Below are 24,163 nucleotides of genomic sequence, written 5' to 3' on the forward strand. Positions count from 1 at the left end.
AGCGCTGCCTACCCCCCCTGCAGAACCCATGACGGCCGGCAGGCGCACGCGGGGAGAGAATGGTACACCCTGTCTCCTGCAGTTGCCTCGAGGGGCACGACACCGATGATGGCCAGCAGCCGCACCAGTAGACAGGGGACAGCCAGTAGCCGTCCCTCGCCTACACATTGCCCCTCATAAGGGACTTTGGCGATGGCCGTAGCTGTGCCTTTAGGCAAGTGACGGCCAGTAGCCACATTTTGTCTGTGGTCCCATCGGGAAGTCGGGCCCTGGTGTTGGCCAGTTGCCGCACCAACAGGAAAGGGACAGCCTGTAGCCGCCCTCCTCCCATTGCCCAAGGGACCTCAGCAACAGCGGTAGCCGCACCAGGGAGGGACGCCACAGAAGTCCCTCACCCCCTGTGACTTCACATCCTGCCCCTTCAGTGGCAGAGTAGGTCCTGCCTCCATCTCTCCAGACCGAGGCAGCCCCCAGAAGGAGAACCTCCCAATAGAGGAGTGGTGGAGAGGCCCTGTACTGTCCCCAGGGTTGCACTCCATCTAGCCGGCACCAGAGGGAGACCAACGCCTGTCAGACTCCTGCCAAAGGCAACGCTGCAGCCCTACCCTGACAGCGAGGTAGCGGGAGCGAGACCGCAGCTGACAGGCCCTCAACGGCGCTCCTAGTACCCCGGGGGGCGGCCTCTCCAGTCCCGAGGAGAGGCGGCGCCCTTCCCACGCCGGGCACCTACAGGAGTGCCTGCAGAGGTTGTTCGGCCTTAGTTCTGAGGGCCAAACCCGTGTGCCCAGCCCCGTCAGCGAAGAGCCTTTCACCACGCCCGATTTCAGTCCACGATGGGAGACGACGTCCCTGCGTGTAGTCCCGTGGCGTCTGGATGAGAGGACACCTGAAGGGACGCTACCGACACCTGGCTGACATCTGTGGATCCCTGGCCCCCCACCCACAGTCAGCCCACTCTCTCACCCTCACACACCTACTGTGACTGTGATATAAAGTGCCCATGTAGCAAGAGTGAGAGCTGACAGCTAGTATTTAGAATGTTAGTGACAGTGCCTAACCATCCTAACTCCACTTAGTATGAAATGGGACATGAATGCTAGTGACAGTGCCTAACCATCCTAACTCCACTTAGTGTGAAACGGGACATGAACGCTAGTAACAGTGCCTAACCATCCTAACTCCACTTAGTGTGAAATGGGACATGAATGCTAGTGACAGTGCCTAACCATCCTAACTCCACTTAGTGTGAAATGGGACATGAACGCTAGTAACAGTGCCTAACCATCCTAACTCCACTTAGTGTGAAATGGGACATGAACGCTAGTAACAGTGCCTAACCATCCTAACTCCACTTATTGTGAAACGGGACACAAACATAAAGTCTGTGAATTATATGCAGCCCTAGATTAAAGTATGTATCATCTCTACTTAAGTACAGTGTCTGTCTTACACCCCCGGTACTGCTGATATCCTGTGTGCTACCTGTAACCTGTCTGCCAGTCCGTCTTGACTTTGTATAGAGTCCTGTGAAATTGTCTGCCTGTATTGTAGTAAAGAATTTGGTAATATACGTGTAAGGTAGTTGTCCAGAGTTTTTATGCCATGTTCCTTTCATATTGTATCCTAGCTCCGGTCTAGAAAGAGAACCCAGCTATACCTTACGTGTCAATAGGACGGGAAGCCAACCTAAAAACACCTAGCATAACAGGCGGTAGCACATATAAAGCTTGTAATGTCTCTAAATTGGTTTCTGTATCCTTTTAGTATGCAGAAAAATATATTGTAAGTAAAATATTAGTTATTTACGAAATAAATCTACTGCATCAGTAAGTGTAATCAATAAACAATACCATCATTATGGGCAAGGAGTGTCCTGAAGATAGTAACAAAGATGGTAGGCATGGGCTGTCACCTGGGTATCCGCCATATTGAAGGCGTCTGGAGGACAGATCAGCGGCTTCAATCAAGTCATGAGGTCGTCTCCATCTCTTTCCTACCTCCATGGTAGGGTACCCCTCTGCATCGTTTTCTACGTCACGTAACTGTTTTCATGCTCTATAATATCAGAATTTCTTACATCCACAGATTGCCTGGTTGATTTCTAACTTAATGAGAAAGGAGAAATATTGGTAACGTAGACTGAGCCGTTCTCACAACACAAAAGTTTGCCTGATGAGTGGCAAGGAAACAATATAGTGTGGTCTACAGTATATATTACGCCTCCCAGTTCCCGTGTGTTGCTCAGCCAGCACTACCGATGTCTACTTTGCATCATTTTCTACTTTCCATATCCATTTTCATACAGTACACTCGCCAACTTTGCGAGAATGGGCGGTACATTGCGCCGCAAATTGCAGAATCTCAAAGTAGGCACCAAAGAAATATATGTATTAAATGGTACATAGTGGACACCCCACCCGTTACATATTTCTCCCCTCCCATTTTTCCCAACTTTCTCCCATCAATTACAGTTATATTTTGCAGGTACACATACATACAGTATATATTTCTTGCAAGACAGAGAAGCATGATCCTTAAAAAAAAAAAAAAAAAAAAAAAAAAAAAATGCACTTAGTACCTTGAGGGCTTGTTGGCCTTGCAGGAAAGAGGAAAGGAATATCGGAGACTGTGATGTCCACAGACCTACAGTATAGCTACACATAGACCGAGCGCCGCTGGCCTCTTGATCTTGTATGCATCCTCAGCGGGTGGGCTGCCGCGGCCATCTTGGTATGCCGATAGCTGGCGCTTCCACTAACGGTGGATATACGTGGAGCACAACAAATAGTTCTCTGTAGTCGTTATTTTTTCGATTTCACTTACTGTTTATACATTATCAGGAAGCTATAAGCATCACGATAATATTAATGAACAATGAAATGCGAAATAACAATATCTATGTGTTGTAAATATCAATATAAACACAATAACCGAGTGAACATCAACAGTTTTTTCATGCATATTCATCAATATATGATAATTTTCTTGTAATTTTAATCTTTCGATTTCCTTTAATATTTATCAATCATCAGTGGAGTTAAAGCATACAGAAGAGAACCATGAAAGAAAAAAGAAAAACCATTAATATTTACTTAGTTTAACCTTAAGTGAAAGATTAACTTACAGAGCCTATATAATTTTTCATTGCCGGATTTTATTTCATTTGCGTCCAACTCTGGGCATAGGCTGAACACCCTGTTCCGAGGCCCAGTGGCTCTTCTTACACCTCCACATGTCACCACTTCGGCGCTAACACCACTGTCCATATTGAATGCATGGGCTGTCTCGTTCAGAACTAGTGTATTGATACTAGCGGGGGTGCTTTTACGACATGCCGGGGGGACTTCGGAAGATTAGGAAAGTCTGTTTTAATGAAATTCAGATCCTTTATAATGTCCCCTGCCCCACCCAGGACTCGAACGCGGTTCCCTTGGAACCGTAGACCACCTCTCTGTGCTTTTACTATATGTCGGCGGGACTTCAACTGGGGAGTGGAATGTTTGACTTGTGATGCCAAGCAAGATGTTCATAGCTGTTTGAAGCTGTCTCTTTGGCTATCAGCAATTGAGAAGTTTAACTTCAGTGATAATGAAAGATATCTGAAGATTTACATTGTACAGTCAAATTTTCCACAATCAGAGTGCGTGTTTTGTAAATGACGAGAGGTGGTGTCGGAGCAAAACAATATTGTAGCCCAATCATCTCTGCTCTTTCTGTTCTCTCCGTGGGTTAAATACATAAGTCACAAATTATACCCTCCCACAGTCTACATAATGAGGAATAACACAAAATATTTCAAGGGCAAATTTCTATCATCAAGATTCATTACTTACCTAAACTGAGGTAGAATTACTCGGCTGTGTCGTGTGAACAACACTGCCTTTGGAACGCGCACGACTGACGCACAGCTGTCGCGCATCTTAAGTTAATTTTCTTATACCTCAGTTTCAGCGAAGTAAATATTGATTTTTTTTTTTCTTGTTGAACCTCTTCCCTATACTTTTAGTGAAGTGATGATGTAGAATTAATAATGAATATCGAAAGGATAATGATGGCAGAACATTATATAGTGACCACTTCGTTTGAAAAAAGCAGTCACACGCTCAAGTAATTTGCTTATATTCTAATTTACAACACGTAAATATTGATATTATGCATTTTTTCTTCGTAGTTTTCAGGCGCAGACTTACAGCTACCTGATTATTTATAAACAGAAAGGAAAGTGGAAAAAATAACCACGATAACAACTAAAATAATGACCACTGTGTATACTTACGTGTAGACGTTTATTTGCTTGCAGTCCGGTATACCAAGATGGCCGCTAGCCCGTTTCTGGTAACGTCACAGAGGAGTCTTGGTGCGTGGTCTATGTGTATAGGTCCGTGGTGACGCCCTACTGTGGCCCATTAGGGCCTGCACCGTCATTTTCACTGTCACTGCTGACATTGGAAACACCCCTCTCCTGCTGTTGGATCTCTGCTTCAGCCATAAATCTATCGAATTCCAGAGCACTGACAATAGACAGGGCATCATCGTCGTCGTCGTGGGCTGAGCTGGTTGATGGGCGAGGGTCATTTGGGTCACAAGGGGGTGTCGGGCCTCACAGGAATTTCTTCATTAGCGTCCGTGTCCTTTGGTTGAAACCTTTTTGGTGCTCATCAGCATAAAAACGATAGGTTCTGTCAGAGACAGTCCTAGCACGTATTCAATATGGACGATGGGTGTTAGTGCCGATGTGGTGACATGTAGAGGTGTATGGTATGTAGGAGGACTACTGGGCCTTGAGTGCAGGCTGTGAAGCCTATGCCCAGAGTCGGACACATTAAAAAAAAAAAAAAAAAAAACTAGGATGCCTCGCATTGTGACGGCCGTAATTTTTTCTACAATACAGCACTCTATAATATTTTACCTAGTGGAGCTCGCAAACAAGGCAAAATGCAAACTAAAAACACGCAGAACAGGCGAGTGTACTGTACCATGTAATACCTGCTCATTACTGATACTGATTATTAATATCAGAGTTGGGTGCCTTCACTTGGTGGCACCACTAAAACTGGACACGTTAAACAGACATTTATAAACTACTGCCCTCTGCTCTAAAAGGAAGATGCTAAGCTGCAGAAGAACAGTTTAAACTAGTTACCCATTCTTATTGTGTACCCACAATAAGCTTTGTCATAAATTTTTAAGGTATACAAATTATGTGTAATATCAACAAGATGAGATCTGAAGACCTTAAGGTAACTTCTTGCGTAACATCAACAAGATCTGAAGACGAAATGGTGTCGAAGAATGTATGGGAACATTTTACATTTGTCTCAGTAACTAGTTAACTGTATGCTTAACTGTAACCATGTTCATTTCAGATCATAAGAGGGACCACGGCTATATATCTGTAAGGTCACAGCTTTACATCTTTTGTGGTTTTTTCTAAAACGTGTTGCAAAGAAAACACTGAGTAGATTTTAATTTGGTACTTTCCACTAGGCTAAATGGCAAAATAGCTAGCCAAATTTTTTATCACAGGATACTCAACCAAACAGCTGTATTTCAATTAGTTTCTGAGGTATTTCAATTTCAAAAATGCAATTTTTGCAATAAAAATTAGTATATGACCCTCAAAAATGGGTCAAGATTATTTATATTTGGCACAAGGACTTGGGTTACCGTAGGATACCTTCATGCATAATATGATCAAGATCGAAGAGAAAAAAGTGCAAAGAAAAATAATCTATATTATAATGGATTACATCTCCCTACGTGTCAAGTGGGGTTGGTGGAGGATTAGTGCCCCTCCCTGTAAAACAATTAACTCTAAGCCGTTGGCCACCCCGTTTGGGATACATGGCGTCTGGCAATGAATGAATGAATGAATAATGGTCCAGTTCCTGTATGTTTGTTACTGTAACACAGCAAAAACGACATAATGTAGTGCAATTTTTGTTAGAACAAGGTATTGTTAAAATACTCTAACTTGAAGAATAAAATAATTTCCAGTCCAATCAGGCCACCGGTTCCCAAGTTATGACTCATTTCTGGCCTTTTGTTTCAAATTTAGGATAATGGCATGATTTGGTATAGTACCATACCTTTCGACTGAAGGTAGGAAGTGACTTGACATCGAGCAGAGGCCGCCGAACGTGGCTTTAAAGTGAGTCTGTATTATAATGACCTGATTTCTGTATGTCTGTTTGTACTGTATATTACCATAACACCGCAAAAACTGGCGCATGTAGCACAATATTTATTGGAGCAAAATACTGTTGAAATTCTCTAACTTCAAGAATAAAATAATTTCCAGTCCAGTTGGGCCACCGGTTCCTGAATTATGACTCATTTCTGACCGAAGATAGGTAGTGATTTGACATCTAGCAGAGGCTGCCGATGGCGGCCTTTAAGCTAATAATACTAATACTAATGACGAAAGCAGTAAGCTTCGCCATTTATATGGCGAAGCTTAACTAGCAGTTCACTGGGCACATGTCCATATGGGCCCAGGGCAACACCACCACCACCAGCAACAACAACAATATTGAAGCAACCAAAATGTCCATGCTTTTCACACTAACAGAGTAAGTCGTCCCTGCAGTACACAAGATAGAAGGGTGCACCATACGGCCCGCCTTGTATATGCACTGCCTTATGTATCGGCAGGTGATAAGTGAGATGACCCTGGAGCCCATGCTGTTTCTGAAGATGGTGGCGGAGGGCAACATCAAAGTGGTGGCTGACACGCTGGAGATAGATCGCATATGTCGTGTCAACCTGAACTTTACGGAGAGTGATTGTCAGGCCATGGATGACGGCAGCCATGAGGACGTGCAGGTATGGGGTGGAGAATATATATATATATATATATATATATATATATATATATATATATATATAACTTGGAAGGAGGCCATTATTCAGGCCTACAGTGAAGACAGCAGCATTCAGTTCATATGTAGTTTTCTCAGTGCTTCTGACGAGAATGTGATGTTCATTTCTCAGAGTATCAGGTAAGTTTCTAAATTCCATTTTGATTTCTCAAGACGTATTTTGGTCATCAGGACGCCATCTTCAGGAGATATTGCTTAGTGGAGCTGGAATGAAGGTTGGTGGCAGGTGAGCCAGTATTTATGCTGTTTCACAACCCGATGTCTTCTAAACTGGACAGGATCGCATGAAGTATGTGAGAGTCATATGTAGACTACGTGTCATGGGAGTGGAGAGGTTAAAATGAACGTGTTTTGTTGCAGATTCCAGTACAGAGGGCGCAGAACACCTTCAACTACTACCAGGGTCTGATGGACAGCATCCTGCCCCTGCTAGTGGTGGCATTTGCGGGGTCGTACAGTGATCGTCGTGGCCGTAAACCACCAATGCTCGCTGTCCTGGCTGGGTTCGTGGCCTTCTCCTCCGTGTACTTGCTGACAGCCCTGCAACCATCATGGCCCGTTGAGGTGTTGCTTGCCGCCACCCTGTTTGTGGATATGACGGGATCTTGGGTGGTGTTTAACATGGCTGTGTACAGCTACGTGGCGGACATCACCACACCACAGACACGTACACGACGCTTGTCTATACTGGATGCTTGCTGGTACATGGGTGGGCCACTGGGCCGGCTGCTAGGAGGCTGGTTGTATCAAGTTGCTGGCTACATTGGTGTGTTTGCAGTGTCTGGTGTGCTGTATGTAGTGTGCTTTGCCTACCTGCTGCTTCTGATTCCTGAAAGTGTGAAGGAGGAGGCACCATCTGGAACTCAAGCTCAGAGCCGCTTGGGTCCGCTGCAGCACGTGGTGGCGTTGGGCAGGACGGCATGGATGGCACGGGCAGGACGCGGCCGCCTTCATCTGCTGTTGTTGATAGTAGTGAAGCTGCTGGTGTTCCTGTGCCAGGGTCATCAGTTGTACTTGTGGGCCCGCCGGGTGCTCAGGTGGGGCCCCACACAGTTCTTAGTGTGGAGCAGTTTGGACTCTGTGGTGCACCAGATGGGCATGGTGGGCTGGGTGTGGCTGGCCGAACGGACGGGCCTCAGTGATGCCTTGGTGGCTGTGGGGGGTCTGGCCTCCTTGGCGTTCTGGTCTGCAGTGTTGGCCTGTGCCACCAGACCAGGGGTGTGGTGGCTGACAGTGGTAGCCACGATGCTGGGGTCGCTGGAGGCATCTATTGAGCCAGCACTGCGTACACTGCTCACTGTAGTGGCTGGGCCGGGACAAGCTGGCAAAGTCCTTGCGCTCACTGGCTTCATGGAGGCAGCCTTCTTCACTGTGGACAGCTCACTCTACACATACCTCTACAACACCTATGTCGACGTTCTACCACAGGTAAGGCAATGCAGCAATATAGCGCTGATCTCTAGTTGACTCAGATCTTCGTCCTTTTCAGTTTATTTCACGTAGCTCAGTTACAGTGCTATAGCTGTACATCTTTTCCACAGCACTTCATGATCAGAAATATTTTCCAGAATTAATCTGTTGTCACAGCTCATCCCATTGAAGATGAATTGAGAGATGGCAATTTCAGGCCAGATTAAAAGGAAAACAGAATAGTCATTGCTGCAGTATAAGGTATTGCCTCAGTGTGAGTAATACGGACACCCAGATTGACCTTTCATTATCTCCTCCTATAGATCAACTTTCTGGTGCAGGCATCATGGTGTCTACTTCTCATGGTGGTGCTCCTCGGCCTAAAATCTGACATGCACAGGACAGCCCGCCCTGCCTCACCCCAACACCCACAGACCGACTCCCAGAACCAGTCAACAACAGAGATCAAGGATGTCTGTGAAGCAGACGTGGATGCAGAAGAGAGTGATCATGCCCACAAACTTTGATGCTTTTTTTTTTTTTATAAATATCCATGATGAGGCCTATCTGTTTGTGTGTTCATGTTGTACTGGTTGCTACTAAAGAAGATGGTATGTTTTCACCTGATGATGTGGACCAATCCCGTAACTTCGGTATTAAATTATGGTTGCATGAAATTTGTGGTGGGTGCTAGCTACCATAGACGGTTAGTTTTTACCTGACAGAACTGGACCACTCATAACTTCAGTACTAGGTTATGGTTGTCTGTATTTTGATCATGAGCCTTAGTTATGAAGCAGCAATGAGTCTTCCTGGTTAGTAACTAAATCAACCCCCTTGTCTGACAACAACTGACCCTCAACCGAGCTGAAAGTGGTTAGGGATCTTCGTCAGGTTGGAACAAACGCTCAGTAATTGCAAGTGTTGTTTGAGTTTGACCAACGCCCAGTGATTTCCTGTACCTGTGTGTTGAATCCAGTTTAATAGTTGACGTATCTGCCGATACCCAGTTAAAAACACTATAACTGATTTTTTATATTTGGATGTATAGGTCAAATATTTGTAATGTATTCTCCCACAGTATTTTTAAACTCATCTCTGTCAGTATTCTTTTGTTATTTTTGCACGCCTCATTTGCATTACTGTATTTAGTTTGATTTTATCTGATGGAACTGGGTCATTCCCACAACTGAAGACTCATTCGTGATTATAAGAAATTCAGTGAGTCAATGTTATGAGGCAGCAATGAGTCTTTTTGGTTACCAGCGAAATTGGCCCTCCTTTCTGAGTACACTCGGTTACCAACTAGGGGTTTGAAATCTTTGTCAGGTTAGAGTGAACTCGCTATAGAGGTATCTGGCTACCAGGGTCGTGTTACTCTAATAAAGTTAATCTCTAGGAACATTCTGTATATTCAACATGTATTTTTTTTTATTTTTTTATTTTTTTTTTTTTTTTGTGGCTGATTCATTGTGACAAGTGGATAAATGGGGTAAGAGAGAGAGAGAGAGAGAGACAGGGTATAGCTTGAATTCTGTTATGCGGCGTTCCGGGCAGGTCAGCGTGAAGATGGACTCTGTGTAGCCCAGTACGTCTAAGTTATCCGCATCTTAATCCACCAAACCAAGCTCCTTCATATCCTGTTCCCCATCTAACACTACAGAATGTTCTGAGGGAGACGGCGTAACACTGGAAAATCAAAGATGATGGAGATGTAGGAGAAAATGCTACATCACCGTTTCGTTTCGTTTTTCAAGGCTGTAACATGCTTGCATGCGTCGGCCTTGGTCACCTAATGGCGTCTCTTCATGATGCACGATCCATTGCAGCCTCCCTGTTCAGTCCCTTAACCCTGAGGTCACACTTAATGACCTCGTCCCATGTCTTTCTCGGTCTACCCCTCACAACCCCACCCCCAGTATTAACACTTCTGACCTTCCTCACCCAATTATCATCCCCCATCCTCTCCACATGTCCAAACCATCTCAATCTACCTCTCCTCATCCCAACACCAATACACTCCAGTACCATCCTACCTCTGAACTCTTCCACGTAAACCCAGCCCCCCCAGACCTTGCACGCAAGGACGCACTACACATCCACCTAATCAATGTCATTTCTGTACGTCTGAGCCGGCGAATATCCTCCTCCTTTACTGCCCAGGTCTCACTGCCGTACAGTATTACACTCCTAATACATGCTGCATACAAAGACCCATTAGCACGTAGGGAGAGCCCTCTCAATGTCAGAAGAGGCAACAGCTCCCTGAACTTCTTCCAACCACTTCTCACCCTAGCCACAGAGCTAGTTCCAGCCACACTTCCAGCACACAACATGTCTCCCAAGTAACATAACTCTTCCACACACTCAAGAGATTCACCAGCAAGTTCAATCCTTTCACGCCTGACAATCTCCACCTGCTCTCCTCGACATGCCGTACACATAAAATCAGCATTATCTCGCAGTCTACCTCTGATACCATTACATCTCTTGTGCACCCATTTATCACTAACACCGCACAAGATGGAATTACTTCCCACGCCCTTGTGGCAAACTGCACATGGCCACTCTCCCTCGTCTTTGACAGTACCGCCACCAACCCTAGATATCATCACTTTTGTTTTATCTGCATTTACCCTTAAGCCCTTGTGCCCCATACAATCTCTCCACTTCCTAAACCTTTCCTCCGCATCCCTTTCGTTCTCTGCAATCAACACCAAATCATCAGCATACAACATTTCCCACGGGAGTCCGTTTCTAAAGTCACGTGAGAGGGCTTCAAGTACCATGATAAACAACATGGGACTCAAAACTGACCCCTGGTGCACACCAACGTTCACGGAAAACTCATCACTCAAATCTCCATTCACTCTTACCTGGGTGCGAGCACCTACATACATAGCCATAACCACCCTAACCAGCCACTCCTCCAAGCCAAGCTCTCTCATTGCCCACTTCACCACCTCTCTAGGGACTCTGTCAAAAGCCTTTTCCAAATCAACAAAAACAAAATACAGATCCCTTCTCCTACCAATAATTTTTCCTGAAGCTGTCGAACAATGAATATGGCATCAGTGGTCCCCCTACCTGGCATAAACTCAAACTGCATCTCATCAATATTCACTCTTTCTCTGATCATACCTTCTAAAACTCTCTCCGTTACCTTCATTATCTGATTTAAAAGCTTTATACCTCTATAATTTCCTCTTTCCAGGGCATCACCTTTCCCATTAGGCTATACACATTTACAATTACACTCTTCAGCCAATCATCTGGGACAACACACTCATAAATAATCATAATTATCAGGTCAGTGACTAACCTCACCCCTATATCTCCGGAGGCCTTCAACATTTCGGCAGTCAACCCAGACACACCTGCTGCCTTCCCCACCTTCATCCTGCCTATTGCCTCGCTCACAGTAGCAGCATCAATCAAAGGCCAAGGGCCAAACACTGGATCTGCTGGCTCCAAACCTTCCCTGTCCCAGTCAAACTTCTCATTCAACAACCGGTTATAATGCTCTCTCCATGCATCATTAATATCCTCACTGTTCACCACTACCCTTCCTTCGTCATTCTTCACACACTGGTCACCTATAATATCCCGATTATCCCTCTTCATCTGATTTGCCACCTTAAATATCATATTTTTCCTTTCCCCATGATTTGGGTTATCAAGTAAAAGTCTCTGTGACTCAGACTTCGCCCTGTATACCTCTCTTCTAGCCCTGCGCTTGGCAGCCAAGTATTCCTCCTTGCTACCACCCTTCTTCCATTCTCGGAAAAGCCTTCAGTTCTCCTTAACTGCAGCTTCTACACCCTCATCCCAACACCAAGTTACTTTATGTCTTGGTCGTCCTCTTGTCGAACCGCATGTTACATCAGTAACTCTCAAGAGATTGTTCTTGAGGGCTCTGTACTGTTCATTAATGCCTCTGTCTACAGCTCCCTGTTCAGCCACCACTCTCCTCATCTCGCTATAGAAGGCATCCCTTGCTACTTGGTTTTTCAGCTTCCATATTTTCCTCCTAGGTACATAAGTCCTCTTTTTCAACACTCATTCTTTAAGCATCATATCATGTAACGTCCAAAGATGTTATCCATACAGGTAGGGATTGTAAAACGCCTGGTCTTGCACTCGGGGTCTGCTGTATTGGATGTTCATCACAAATAATGTTGCCTACGCCGACGCTCCCCTCGGAGGCCTCTCACGTAGCAACCCTGGTCATAAATCTTGTCCACCTCCCCTCACCTCGAGAGGCGGCCCATACACAGACCCCTATCCTGAGCAGTACGACTGAAAGGAATTTCATCTACTTAACCTTACTTTTACACCAATGCAAAGTATATAACACTGTTTTCTCACTATCAGCTGTTACACAGATGCTTCACGGACTAACAAGAGGTACTTACAGATTGTGGCACCTCTCAATCCCTGGTAATTACGGAGCCCCTTACACACTTCTTTCCAATTAGGCGGGTGGTCTGCCTCTGGCCCTCTAGCGGCCTAGCCCGTATAAAACAACAAAGTCTTTGTATCCATACAAAGAGATCGTACATATAAACTAAATACATGCAAAGTTCTCCTATTTTACCTTAGCTGAAGCATAAATTTCTTACCTAATTAAATGCAAAGTATAGCAAGCACTACAAACTAAATATCATGTCACAAAAAATAAGAGAGACTTTATATTCATGTGATGTGCCTTAACATTCCGGCCCCTTAAATGAGACTCCTCTCATTTACAAAGCTACTACTACAAGGCACATCTCAAGCACTTACATAAATTTCCACTAAAGGCGACAAACCACAAGTAATACTACAAAGTATACTAAACTATGATGGTACACTTAAGTTGAGGTAGTGATACAGAGTACACATTAATACTACAAATGCACAAGTTTATTTAGCCTTGCAGAGCGGAGCACGTCGCACACTCAGTCAGGAGGCATTATTATGGCCTGAGTCCTGACTGCTCAAGGCTCAACTAACCTACTGTGTTGCTGCCCTCTAACAAACACAACTTTGTCACTGGCCTTACAAACTTATTGTAGGCTGTGCGCACTTCTACACTGCGCACCAAGCCGTCTCTGCCAGTGAACACCTGTGTAACTCTCCCCAGAGGCCAGCATTGCCTTGGGGTACCCCCTTCCATCACTAGAACCAAGTCCCCCATCTGGAAATTTCTTTGGGGCTCCAGCCACTTCTGATGCAACTGTACTAAAGGAAGGTACTCTTTAAGCCATTGTTCCAGAAATGAACAGCTATAAATTGAATATGTCTCCATCTTTTACCATATAAATCCTGCTTGCACGTTTTACCCAGTGGAGCAGCATGACCTGGACGGAGCAAGAGCAAGCGATTTGGGGTCAAAGCCTCTAGATCTTTGGGATCATCTGACACAGGTGTTAAGGGCCTACTGTTGACAATTCCTTCTACCTCGCAGAATACAGTGTCTAACCGCTCATCGTCAACAAACTGATTCCTTAAGATGACAGTCATGATCTTTCTTATTGTTCTTATCTGTCTCTCCCATATCCCTCCCATATGTGAAGCTGCAGGAGGGTTGAACTCCCACCTGATGTGCTTGAGAAGAAGCTGATCCTTTACTTCGTTTGACTCATTCCATTGATTGAGGGCTTCTCTTATCTCTCTCTGAGCCCCAAAAAAGTTAGTGCCATTGTCTGAACGAATCTTTTCGGGAGCTCCTCTTCTCGCCATAAATCTGACCAAAGCATTTATGAAGGAATCTGCATCGAGTTCAGCTTTTCAGTGGGTATGGCTCGCACTGTTAAGCATGTAAAGATACAGCCGTATCTCTTTTCCTGGGACCGGCCCCTCTTCACTAGGAAGGGCCCAAAACAATCTATCCAGGCTTGTTAGGAGTCACTCTCGCCTGAGGTAGCTGGGCCATTTGCTGTGAACCCATCGGTCCTCTACTTCTCCTACAAGTGATGCAATTTCTTGTTACTTGACTAATCAGTGGCCGCAACTTGGGTATCCAGTAGCACTGCCGGACAGCTGCTGCAGCATGTTCTCACCCGGCGTGCCCTGTATTCTTGTGAGCTTCCCTAACAATTAACTCTGCTACATGGTGTTGTCGTGGCAATATCACTGGATGCCTTGCGTCTTCAGTGAGTGGTGCCACATGAAGGCGGCCTCTTACTCTCAGCAGGTCGTCATCATGCTTATAAGGTTCTAAGCGGTAGACTGGACTATTTGAGGGCACACGTCCTTGTGCTCTAAGAGCTCGTATCTTGGCACCATAATGCTTTCTCTGGATGTACCTAAGTATAGCGTTCCCAGCTCCTTCCAAGTCTGTAACTTCAAGATCCTTGCCCTTCAGGCACCATGAAGCAGGTTTTCCTTCTTTAAGCCATGCTCCGAATCGACGGATCCATGCTACAGTCTTCTTCATACGGAACCAGCTTGAGAAGCTTCCTATTAGCCTGTCAGTTGCACTCTCAGTGACCTGAGATACTGTTAATGCTGTCGGCATCTGTTTCACTTCTTTGTCGTTGTTCAAGATTTCAGGATTTTCTTCAGGGCACCCTGGCCACTTTACTTCTTCTTGCCAGAGGAACTCCGGCCCCTGTTTCCATCTTGCATTGGTGATCATTTCATTTCCAGTCAACCCTCGTGACGCGTCATCAGCAGGATTCAGCCTCGTGCTCACGTGCCTCCACTGTACGGCACGTGATCCACTGTGAATTGCTGCCACTCTGTTGGCAACAAAAGTGTGAAACCTCTTAGACTCATTCTTAATGTACTGGAGAACAGTCATACTATCAGTCCAGAAGACAGATTCTTGAAGTTTTACTTCCATCTCTTGACGCAGTGTAGTGTCCAATTTTACTGCTACTACTGCTGCCAGGAGTTCCAATCTAGGGATTGTTAACTGCTTCATTGATGCCAGCCTAGATTTGGCTGCTAACAAGGTACAGTGGATTCCTCCTGCTTCATTCTTTATTCTCACATAACTCACAGCTCCATATGCTTCCTCCGAGGCATCACAGAAATGATGCAGCTGATAACTAATGACCGTACCGAAGTCTGGTGGTATGATACAGCGACCAATTCCAAATTCTTCTAATTCTGGCAGGTCTTCCAACCACCTTTCCCACCTTTGTTTGCTGTGTGGAGTCAGCTCATCATCCCAACCTTTACCTAGTCTGCACTCATCCTGAAATATCTTCTTAGCTACCAACACAAAGGGGGAAACAAGACCTAAAGGATCGTATACTGAACTCAACACACTAAGCAATCCTCGCTTCGTGCTTTCCTTCCTCTTCGGTTTTGTTCCGATACCCAATTTGTCATCTTCAGTGTTCCATTCAAGACCCAGTGGACGTTCAACTGGTAGAATATCTTGATCAAGGTTCATGCTCTTCACTTCTTTGGCTCGTTCTTCTGTGGGTATTGAGCTGAGCACTCGTTTGCTGTTGCTCATCCATTTTGTCAAACGAAAGCCTCCACACGACAGCATCTGACAAAGTTCAGTCACTAAAGTCACTGCTACATCCTCAGAACTTACAGACTTCAAACAATCGTCTGCATAAAAGTTATCCAACACAGTGTTCACAGCTAACGAGCTAAATCTACTGGGCTGATCAAGTGCTGTGCGACGAAGTGCAAACCCTGCACAACTTGGACTCCATACTCCACCAAACAAATGTGCAGTCATCCTGTAGACTTGAGGCTTCCGTGCAATGTCTTCGTCTGTCCACCAAAGGAACCTTAACACGTTCCTGTGTTCTGGTGTGACACGTACTTGATGGAACATGGACTCAATATCTGCCATAATAGCTATCTTCTCCTGCCTGAATCTAAGCAACACACCAAGCAGTTTATTCGTGAGATCCGGTTCCTTATATATGTACTTGTTGAGTGAATATCCCTGGGACTCAGCTGCACAGTCAAACACTAATCTGAATTTTTCAGGTTTACTGGGATGTTTCACATTAAACACAGGCAGATACCAAGTCATCCCTGGGAAGGCACTGATTTCTTCTTCAGGCACCCGTTCAGCATGTCCTTTAGCCACTAAGTTGTTCACTTCAGACCTGTAGCTCTCCAGAAGACTATCATCCTTAGCTAAGCGTCGCTTGAGGGATCGAAGGCTCTTCTCTGCCATACTACGATTATCGTGCAGTCCAGGCGGGTTGGACCTGAACGGTATTGGTAATTCATAATGACCGTTTTTTAACACAACAGATCGAGTCCAAAGATCCAAAACCTTTTGGTCCTCTATGGACATTGCTGGCTTCTCTAACTGTTGACCTCCATCTACTGCCCAGAACCTTTCCACCTGAGTCTCTAGACTTGTTTCCAGCACTGTCATGGAATTAATGTAGTTGCAGAGGACCTTTTCTCCTTGAAAGTTTTTATTTACTGGCCCGTTAACCATCCAACCTAGTTTTGTGCGGATAGCGTAAGGATCGTCATCTCGACCACGTCTTACCTCTAGTGGTGCTAAGATCTCTGGATAGTTCTGACCAATAATCATTTCAACGCAGAGGTTGGTCATGTGGGGAACGTCAAGATCTCGGAAGTGCTCCCACCGCTCAAAGTCCTTTGGAACAGCTATACTGTCTTGAAGATCAGGGATCTTTTTTACTGCAAGCACTTCTGGTAGGCTTAGTAGCTTATTCTTGCGACCTGCACCCCTCAGTTCTAAACAAACTATCGCTGCGTCTGCATCTGTCTCACTGGTTAAGGTGGAAAGGGACACGTTTCTTGGTTCACCTTGAAGGTTTAATTTTTCCACCAAAGACTGGGAGCAAAATGTCCTGTTACTTCCCGTGTCTACCAAAGCAAGACCTCGAACAGCCTTAGATCCACCTTTGCCTCGTACTAGAACGCTAACTATAGGCAAGGCTATTTTGTCGTTAGTCCCTGGTGCCCTCCATCCGTAGCTTCTGTGAGTAAACTTCGCTGTCTTTTCGTTACCTCCACTGGTTCCCTTAGTTTCCTTATCCATACCTTGGAATGCCTCGTGCAGTAGCTTGGAATGCCATAGGTCGCAACCCTTTACACCACAAGTAGACCACTTACTACACTGATCCACCCAGTGTTCTCCACGCAGGCAGTTGTAACAGAGTCCTCTTTTTTGGGCAAAACTCAGGCTCTTCTCTGATGTCAAATTCTGGAACTGCTCACAGTCCGGTAACCAGTGTTCTTTATTGCAAAGCTGACACCATGGTTTTTTCTTATTGCTTGCCCTCACAGCACCAGCTTCACTCTTGGTCTTTGTGGATTCAACCGAGGTGGTGGCAGAGTCCCTATCACGAACTTCAGTACTGACACAAGCTTTCTTGGACGCAATTTCCTTCTTGGGTTTTGTTCCCTTCTTTTTTTTTTTTCATATGGTGTCTTACCTACGTTTCCATACAGTGGTTCGTTCGCTATCTTTGCAGATTCCTCAACGAATTTAGTAAGCTTTTCTATATCTGGGTACTCCTTATGTTTCCCTTTGAAATGGACCACTTCAGTGACCCATTTTATTCTACAATCATAAGGCAGCCTCTCTGCTATTTTGACCATACTGTACTCTGAGCCCAATCTGTCAGTTTTACCGATAGCTTTGAGCACCTCCAGGCAATCTTTAATGCTATCCGCAAGTTCTTGCAGTCCGACTTTGTCATTTGGACGTATTTGGGGGCCTTGAATAATCTTGTTTAGCCAGGCTTGTGATACCGTGAGGTCATTACCAAACCTCTCCTCCAGGATCTGTCTTGCCCTTTTATACCCTTCTTCAGCTTTCATCATGTACCAACATGACACCGCTCTGGCAGCAGGTCCAGTACACAGCCGTAACAATCGGTTCTTCTTAACTGCAGGACTAACTGAAACACTACCAATGGATTCGTCAAAGTTACTTATGAATCGCCAGTAATCGAGCGGGTTTCCATCAAAGGCTTGTAATTCTATCTGTGGTATATGATGCATTTCCGTGAGATGTGGTCGATCACACTTCGTGCTTACTGCCTGGGAGTCAATACATTCATCACTTCTCTTGGATGGTTCCCTGGGAGGAGGTTCCTTATGGCATCGATATTCTGTTTGAGATGTCATTAACTCAGGAGGTTTAGATGGACGACATGGCTCAACCATGGGGCCTTTATCAGACTCCTCACCATGCGGATGCCATGGATTTGCATAAGGATCGAGTCTCATAGGTCTGTCATCCTTGGCTGAACTCCAGACTTGGTTGCTCCATGGGACGCTCTCAAGTGCCGGTTTCAACCTTGCTCCGATTTTCCTTATTTCTGTAGCCATTCCCCTGGACTTCCTTTCTTCATAGTCGTCCCAAACTTGTTCGGCAGCGGCAGCCGCAGCAGCTTCACCTTGCAGTGCCATATATTCTGATTTCAACTTGGCCTCTTTTCTTTGCTGAGCCAACCTTTCTTCTTGTTCCTCTAAATCAAGATCCCGCATCTTCCTCTGTCGTTTTACCATGTTTTCTTGTCCTTCTAACTCGAGCTGTCGCAACTTACTCTGGAGAATCTCTTCGACATTCTTAAGCTTGGCCTCCTGTGCAGCTCTGTGCGCCATAGCACTCCTTTTAGATGAAAAATTATTTGAGGATGTTTTCGACAGTACCGTATTCCTTGATCCTGAGGCCCTCCAACTTACTCTATCAGATCTCGTTGGGTCTATCACATTAGGCCCAGCATTTTCCTTTCGCCTCAGCCAGCTCCTAGCTTGACCTATATGTTCATGAGCTCTTTTTCTAGCGAGTTCAAGGTATGATTCTGCCATATGCTGTCCCTCCTCATTCTGGTGAGAGTGTAGGATTTCAATGAGCTTTAAATGACACTCCTCAAGACTTAGAACAGAGGCTTCTACGTCATCGATTGCAAACCTAACTGCATGAACATCAGAATCATCATTCATAATGAGTGACAGCAAGTTTTTGAGTCTTTTGGTTAATGCCCCAAATTTACCGGCTCTCGTACCTTTCAGTGCCTGAATCCTCTCGTCATCTGCTTGTCGACTTTCTTGATTACCTACATGGGCTACGAAATGCTCTACGTCCAACTCATGCTGCTCCCTTACATTTTTGTTAGTATTTTCACCCGACTCTGAGACAAGAGTGTAATCACTATCAGCAGCATCTGAGCGACTTGACATTTGTCGCAGGTGGAGAGGCTCGTGCTCTTCTGCCTTATCAGACATTTTACTTCTACAGTACTAGACAAATGACAGACTGAATACAATTTGCCAACAGTTAATGAAATAATATCTAAATACTTCTGCTGAAACCCAAACAAACGATGTCAATCAATAAATCACCATACAGTTAAACCAATGGCAAAATAATTGATCAGTCATAGTAATCAGTACCGCACAAATTATAATTCACAACAGCAATTCAGATGGTATTGCACAGCAACAACAATACTGCTAATGAATAAACAAAGCACTTCAAGGCAATTCATTGCAATTTTACTCTAACAATGATCTTTACTGTTGCTCAGCATCCAACACAGCAAAATCAACTACTGCACAGCACAACACAGCAGTCTTTACTGCAGAGTATTCTTTCTTTGGGCATGCAATCATACACCAAACAATACTAAGCTGTATCACACTGATGTTACAGTATAACATGCATTAATATCTGAGTAGCTGTTACCATGTAATGGCAGTTTGAATTCCTCTGTTCCCAGCACTAAACTCTGTTCATTTATCACTAGTTAAAACTGGGAAAAATGTTCAAACTGCGCCATTCAGACATGAATACTATAAATCCAATGATGTTATATCACTTGTCTCCTCAGTTGACGTTTCCCCTGTGATGTTCAGTAGGGCCAAAGTCTGGTACACTGGGTGGGGCTCCACACAAAATGGCGGTCCTGGGGCCAAAACACATAAATCAAACACCTCACCTTGGGCGACGATTTTCTTACATGAAGCAAATCTTCGTACTTCGACGTGTAACGTCCAAAGATGTTATCCATACAGATAGGGATTGTAAAACGCCTGGTCTTGCACTCGGAGTCTGCTGTATTGGATGTTCATCACAAATAATGTTGCCTACGCCGACGCTCCCCTCGGAGGCCTCTCACGTAGCAACCCTGGTCATAAATCTTGTCCACCTCCCTCACCTCGAGAGGCGGCCTATACACAGACCCCTATCCTGAGCAGTACGACTGAAAGGAATTTCATCTACTTAACCTTACTTTTACACCAATGCAAAGTATATAACACTGTTTTCTCACTATCAGCTGTTACACAGATGCTTCACGGACTAACAAGAGGTACTTACAGATTGTGGCACCTCTCAATCCCTGGTAATTACGGAGCCCCTTACACACTTCTTTCCAATTAGGCGGGTGGTCTGCCTCTGGCCCTCTAGCGGCCTAGCCCGTATAAAACAACAAAGTCTTTGTATCCATACAAAGAGATCGTACATATAAACTAAATACATGCAAAGTTCTCCTATTTTACCTTAGCTGAAGCATAAATTTCTTACCTAATTAAATGCAAAGTATAGCAAGCACTACAAACTAAATATCATGTCACAAAAAATAAGAGACTTTATATTCATGTGATGTGCCGTAACATATCATATATCAATAGTTTGTGCTGCTGCACACACTCCTCACTTCCTATAACTTTAACATCCCTCACTAACCTCCTATCAGCCCTCCTAACCAGAAAATAATCTATCTGACTGCTATTTCTCCCAGACTCATACGTAATTAACCTACTCTCTCTTTTCCTAAAATATGTGTTGCATACAATCATGTTCGTTGCCTCCCCAGACTCGAGTATCCTTTCCCCTTCCGCATTCGTTATACCATAAGCACATCCCCCATGTACTCCTTCATAACTTTGTGCTGCCTCACCTACATGACCATTTAAGTCCCCTCCCAAAACCACTATCTCATCATCCCGCATACCACCTACTACACGTATTAAATGATCCCAAAATCTATCTTTCTCTGCCTCACCCAATCCTACCTGTGGAGCATATGCCGATATAACTACAGCTATCTTTCTGCCGAATAGAATTTTCACTACCAATATCCTATCGCTTACTCTTATAATATTCATAACATATTCCACCCATTTCTCCGCAACCATCACACCAACACCACCATATCTGTCTGTCCCCCCCTGCCAAAACAACTTATAGTAACAGTCCTTCCCAACAATCTTTCTGGCAGATCCACCTCTGTACCGGACATCCTGCAAACACGCCATATCCACCCTGCAAACACGCCATATCCACCCACCTCCTACTGAATGCCTCAACGACTTACCCCGCTCTTCCCCTCAAACTTCCCACTTTCCATGAACCCATCCTCATCCCCATGGGTGATTTACTCTCCTCAGGCTTGCTCTGAAACTTATTCTTGTGTTTTGTCATAGTCAGGATTAATAAAGGAGGATAGACATTCCACAGGCCCCACTCACTGCACAGTCCCAGGTCCAGGCAATGGATCTGGGACCCTTAGCCCACCAGCTTACCAGTGGCTGTGGTAGTGGCCTCGGGGCACCCTGCCAGGAAAGCTGCAGGGACACCCTCTGAGCGCGCCTTGGCACTGCAACTATCCCGCCATTATACACCCACTGACAGGGCAGCCTCCTGGGGCGCTACTACCATGTTCGGGCCCCTCTCTATTGGGCGGAGGCGGCAGCCTGGGCACCGCAGTGCCCTGTACTCTCTAGGACAGGTCCGAGCCCCATCTCGCCCTGGACCTATGATCTATGCCGGCAGAACCCCTGTCACGCCTCCCCCCAGCAGTCCGCCACTAGGCAGCGGGGACAAAGTTTTCTGGCCGCATGCCCTTGCTGGCGCCAACCCCTGTAACGTAGTGGGATACGTTGTGTGAAATGTAAAGTGCATGTGGTGTAGTGCATAAGAAAGAGGAAATGTTTGGGAGAGTATGCTGGTCTACTCTCCATGTTACTGTCACACTGAAAAGGTCAGCAAAGGGGGATGGTTAGATAGCTAGTGAAACAGGAGCTCCAGCTCTCCCTATCACCAGCATTCCCATTCCCCTCGGGAGTACCACCCTATTCGGCCCGTGCCACAGCCTCCTCCTACCGTGGATTCAAATATCAATCGCTACGGCCCAACAGTTACTGATGATCCTGTGAGTTAATTATGAGGGAGACCCTTGTCGCCGGTAAGGTTATCAGTAGCTGTAGCTCTGTAACGGCTGAGATTTGGATCCATGTTGATATAACAGTCATTGTTCAGAAGTCCCTCATCTATCATTTCCCAGATGGGCCCTTTAGCTAAGGGACGAGTGTTCCCAGTGGAATGTCCCAAAAAGTATTCAAATATTAAAAACGTATCCAAATATAATGAAACGGTATCCAAAAAGTATCTTTTTCTACCCTATAAAAGTTGTTATATAAGCAGGTAACTGAGTGTAGAATTAACATTACGCTATCGTATGATATTTCTCCCATGTTGCCTCATGCATAAATATAAATATACTTAGATGCCGCATCTCCAATTCTTCAGTACAGCGCCGATGCTTCTGCATGGTCGCCATCTTGGATCGGTCCAGCATGTAATAGAGTGGCGCTTGTTTTAGAGTGAATTCAGACTGTGAAAATGAATGTAACTTTGCCATTTGTTGTCCGATTTTGTTAAACTTAGGCTTAAAGAATAGAATAATAAAAATTGTACATAATCGGATGTTCATAATAAAGAATACCGGTATATTATAGCCGTATACCTAGTGTTTAGAATACCAAATATATCTAAGCCTCTGCAGGGCTTTTATTTCTGTCATAAAAGAATAACTGAAGAATTATGTTCTGCACTTGACCATGTGTATATTCTAAGTTTTCCTATCTTTAAAACTTAAAACCATTAGGACCTAGCTGGTAGCTGATAAAAATTGATTTTCACACATACTGAGCTTACCTTATATCACTTAGGTAAACTCTCACAAGTATACAAGAAACCACTGGCTTGTCATTCAGTGTAGAGCCATCCGTACACAGAAGGAAGAAGAAAGAAAGACAAGAGGAAGGAAGGAAAAATGGAAGGAGGGCTTACAAGTCACAGGTTATAAAAAATATACATTTTTAGTTGTTGCACTGTCACAATGCACAAGGGGGGAAAAAACATAATTCCATATGAATAGAAAATACAATACATAAAGGAAAAAAATACACATTTAATTACACATCAATAGAAAATACAATGCATAAGGCCAAAAAATAAAAAAATAACTCATCGATAGAAAATACGATGCATAAAGCAAAATAATTACACATAGGATTACACATCAATAGAAAATACAGTGCCTAAAGCAAAATAATTACACACAGAATTACACATGCATAGAAGGTACAATGCATAAAGCAAAAAAATTACACAGAACTACACATGCATAGAAGGTACAATGCATAAAGCAAAAAAATTACACAGAACTACACATGCATAGAAAATACGATCGAATCACACCAAAAACAACAGCAAACACTCAGGTTGGATGAAAAAATCGGATGAGGGCAACGTGTAAACATTGACCGAAAGTTATTCCCTGTTGTCTTGTTTCTATATTTCGACGGTTTTTACACCCAAGAGCAGCACAGTGTTGCGGCATTTCGAGGTAATCAGTGGTCAACTTTGCCCAATGTCTGGAACACAACATCGCCTGCCTCGACCGCTCGAAGATGGCGGCCGCGATGGCCTCATGTCTCACGGCTGGCAATGGGGAATAGTTCTTCCCTACTGACTTTAAGATGGATTTGAAGATACCATTTGAATCTTCAAATGATATATATATATATATATATATATATATATATATATATATATATATATATATATATATAAGTAAAACAAGAGTTTCATTCTCTGAAAGGAAAAAGAATTTATCTTTAAAAACCGT

General features: G+C 44.5%; 2 protein-coding genes across 2 annotated transcripts in view; one reads left to right on the forward strand and one right to left on the reverse strand.

Moving 5' to 3' along the window:
• LOC145396067 (putative peptidoglycan muropeptide transporter SLC46) overlaps window positions 1-9,495 on the forward strand; it is a 100,697-nt gene extending 91,202 nt beyond the window's left edge. Inside the window, exons 3-5 of the mRNA XM_080269532.1 lie at window positions 6,655-6,825; window positions 7,242-8,309; window positions 8,615-9,495. Coding sequence (XP_080125658.1) covers window positions 6,655-6,825; window positions 7,242-8,309; window positions 8,615-8,818 — 1,443 coding nt within the window. The 3' untranslated portion in view covers window positions 8,819-9,495. The remainder of the gene's footprint in view (window positions 1-6,654; window positions 6,826-7,241; window positions 8,310-8,614) is intronic.
• Window positions 9,496-14,331: 4,836 nt separating this feature from the next.
• On the reverse strand, window positions 14,332-19,472 carry LOC145396003 (uncharacterized). Its single transcript, XM_080269469.1, has 2 exons — window positions 17,676-19,472; window positions 14,332-17,541 (listed from the first exon to the last, which is right to left on the reverse strand). Exons 1-2 carry the CDS (start codon window positions 19,470-19,472, stop codon window positions 14,332-14,334), a joined length of 5,007 nt encoding a protein of 1,668 aa, XP_080125595.1.
• Between the last annotated feature and the right edge of the window lie 4,691 nt (window positions 19,473-24,163).

This window comes from Coenobita brevimanus, chromosome 34 (assembly GCF_032717465.1).
Source record: "Coenobita brevimanus isolate Jiangsu-jjx chromosome 34, ASM3271746v2, whole genome shotgun sequence".
Classification (NCBI taxonomy): Eukaryota; Metazoa; Arthropoda; class Malacostraca; order Decapoda; family Coenobitidae; genus Coenobita; species Coenobita brevimanus.